Source organism: Harmonia axyridis, chromosome 1, assembly GCF_914767665.1.
Source record: "Harmonia axyridis chromosome 1, icHarAxyr1.1, whole genome shotgun sequence".
In the NCBI taxonomy this organism is placed as follows: domain Eukaryota; kingdom Metazoa; phylum Arthropoda; class Insecta; order Coleoptera; family Coccinellidae; genus Harmonia; species Harmonia axyridis.
In genome coordinates, this window is record NC_059501.1 from 62,939,310 (window position 1) to 62,942,332 (window position 3,023).

At 37.7% G+C, this 3,023-nt stretch overlaps 1 protein-coding gene across 1 annotated transcript; it reads left to right on the forward strand.

The window, feature by feature from the left end:
* The first annotated feature begins 2,341 nt into the window (after positions 1-2,341).
* Positions 2,342-2,800, forward strand: LOC123672901. The gene has a single exon (XM_045607238.1). It carries the CDS (start codon positions 2,342-2,344, stop codon positions 2,798-2,800), a length of 459 nt encoding a protein of 152 aa, XP_045463194.1.
* The last annotated feature ends 223 nt before the right edge of the window (positions 2,801-3,023 follow it).

A 3,023-nucleotide genomic window follows, 5' to 3' on the forward strand; every position in this document is an offset into this window, starting at 1 on the left:
TGTCCAGTCCGCCTATTTAAAATTCTGATGGTTAAACGTTCATCTAGAATAACAACTGATAGATTATTCTTAACGATTAACCCATCATGGAACAAAGAAGTTTCAAGTGGATGGTACAAAAACACTCCAGTGGGAAAAAATCAACTTTCGAAATGGACTAAGGAAGCGGCAGAGAAGGCAGGATTGAATACAAAAGGAATAAAAATAACAAACCACTCTATGCGGTCGACAGCAGTCAGTAACTTAGCTAAAGCAGGGGTAGGTGAACAACAATTAATTAAAATTACTGGCCACAGTTCAGCCAACTCAATTGAACCTTATCTGCAAATGGATAATGAGCACTACTCCAACATCATAAACACCCTTAGAAGTGACGCCTCAGAACCTCCAGCTAAAAAGCAGAAAACAGAAGATCCTGCAGTCACTCCTCCCGCTTCTCACTCAACAGATTACATTAATGATGTACCTACACCCCACATCTTCAATGAATCGACAAAAGTTTCAAACAATACCCCTACCGTGTACCAAAATTGCAATTTATATTTTAATTGTACCATAAATAATTAAATTTGTAGTATTTTGGATGAAATAAAATTGAGTATCTGTTTTTCAGTTTTCAAATTAATACCTATACATAGGTAATGCATGCAGAATAATCTGTTACTCAGGAAATAGTCTTGTCAAATACCATTCGGGCATCTAATTTTTCCTGTGAAAAAAATCGAAAAAACACATTGCAAAGTAATATTTTTTGACAAAAAGCATTCGTGCAGGTGCAAAAATCCTCGTCTTCAACTCGGATTTTTGTTGCCACCAGCACTCATGCTTCTTGTCAAAATATTACTTAGAAACGTGTTCTTTCGATTCTTTTCGGAAAAATTAGATGCCCTTATGATATTACTTACGATTACCCCGCTAGAGCGTATTCAATAAAACACTTCCTGTACTGCTGCAAGAGCTCAGCAACATTGTGCACATATTCTAAGCCCGAAATGTAAAAACAATAAGTCTCTATCGGGTAACTGTAAACGATCTATTTATCCGTTGTTCCGACACATTTTCTGCGGTCGTAATCCGACTTGGCCAAGCAAAAACGACCAATTTTCACTGCGACCGTAGATATCATCCATTTTTTACCGGGCATCCGCCAGGTCGATGCTCTGCTTTGGAACTGTATTTCGCAATAAATTCATCATTTGTTTCAACTGCAGTTCATTAGCTTTGTTCGAACAGTCCTTTAATTTACTCCGGATGGCATTATTCAAGGTACGAACACTTCTCGTTAGTATACGTGAAGCAGCAAGTTCTTTCTTTTTATTTTCACCCCTTTCGTAAACTGATTTTGGTTTATCTTCCTCGATAAATAAAATATCTCCTTTAGGACGATTTGTATTTTTTGAATTCTAAACCGATAATGGTATCTTACGATGAAGTTTGATTCTGATGACAAATTTGTGGTCAAATAAAAGGTTTTCATATAATGGTGGGTTTATGCACCATTCCTAAGAACTAAGACGAAATCTAATGGTGGATTCGTGCACCGTAGGGGAAATGTGTCTGAGACGGCATAGCTGATGAGATGGCATACAACGTGTTTCTCGGTTGACATTCAGAATTAGGCGCCAGTTCAATGCGCATACTATAGAATAAGACGTAGTTAAACGTCTGCGTGAGTTCTAGTAAATTCCGCAGTAGTATTTGGTCAGCGCATGCGAGGAAAGTTTATCGAGTCGGCTGAAAATTTACAACAGTTAGAGTTTTCGGTGAATATTTGAAAGAAACAGGTATATCGGTGAGTGCAAATTATTTCTATTATTTCTGCATACACTTTAGTTTCAGAATAATATATTTTTTTCATCTTAGTATCCACCATTGTCATTAAAAAAAAAAAAAGTGCTGGTGTTTGCTTCTGGGTGAGTTGGCATACGTGATATGCTGATGAGATGGCGTAGGTATGCCATCTCACTCAGGAACTTTGTTAAGTTTCCATTTCGAGTAGAAAATTCAATTATGATTTTTCAAGGAATAGGGCGTTATCAACGAAAATCAACAAGACATTCCTGGAGCGAAGAGAATATGAAGGAAGCGATAAAGGCAGTTCAGGAAAAAAAATGGGCTGGTTGATAGCCTCAAAGACGTTAAATGTGTCTAGCACCACATTAAGGCGACGTGCAATTAAAAGTGAAGGGTAGAGGAAAAATTACATGGGGGGTCATAAAGTTATTTTCGATGAAACCTTAGAAAAGGAAATTGTTGAGCATTTAAAAACCAACGTCAGAAAGCTTGCTCATGAAGTGGCGGAAGCAAAGAAAATTCCCCCAGATTTTCCCATGTCAAGGAAATGGCAGGATGGGATTGGCTAAAAGGATTCCGGGATAGAAATCCTAGTATAAGCCTTCGAACTCCAGAATCAACTTCATTCGCTAGAGCTAGTGCTTTCAACAACCAGAAGATTCAAAAATATTTTGCCCTTCTTTCTGTTGTACTGGAAAAGCATCATTTGAAGGCTAACGACATATGGAATGTCGACGGATCAGGATTTTCAACAGTACCTTCGAAAAATACTAAAATTTTTGCCATACGCGGCCAAAAACAGGTGGGAGTCCTGACTAGTGCTGAAAAAGGACATCATTTCACTGTGGTCTGCGGTATGAATGCCGTTGGGACTTACATTCCACCAGCAATCATTTTTCCAAGGAAAAATATGAAAAATAAATTAATGGACAATGGACCGATAGCTGCTGTAGGTTTTTCTCAGGAAAATGGATGGATGAATTCTGAAGTGTTCTTGAAATGGTAGAAGCATTACGTGAAATTCATAAAACCATCTCCAGAATGACTGAATGTGATGATACAACAGAAGATCCTTTCAATGGGAATGGCGATGAAAATGACGACATGTATATACTGCAATGACATATTTTCTCGATCTCGTTCCAAAGAAATATGGCTCAAATGCAATGGATGTGACCAGTGGTGTCATGCAGAATGTGCAGGAGTTGACAAAAAAAAATAAAAAATGT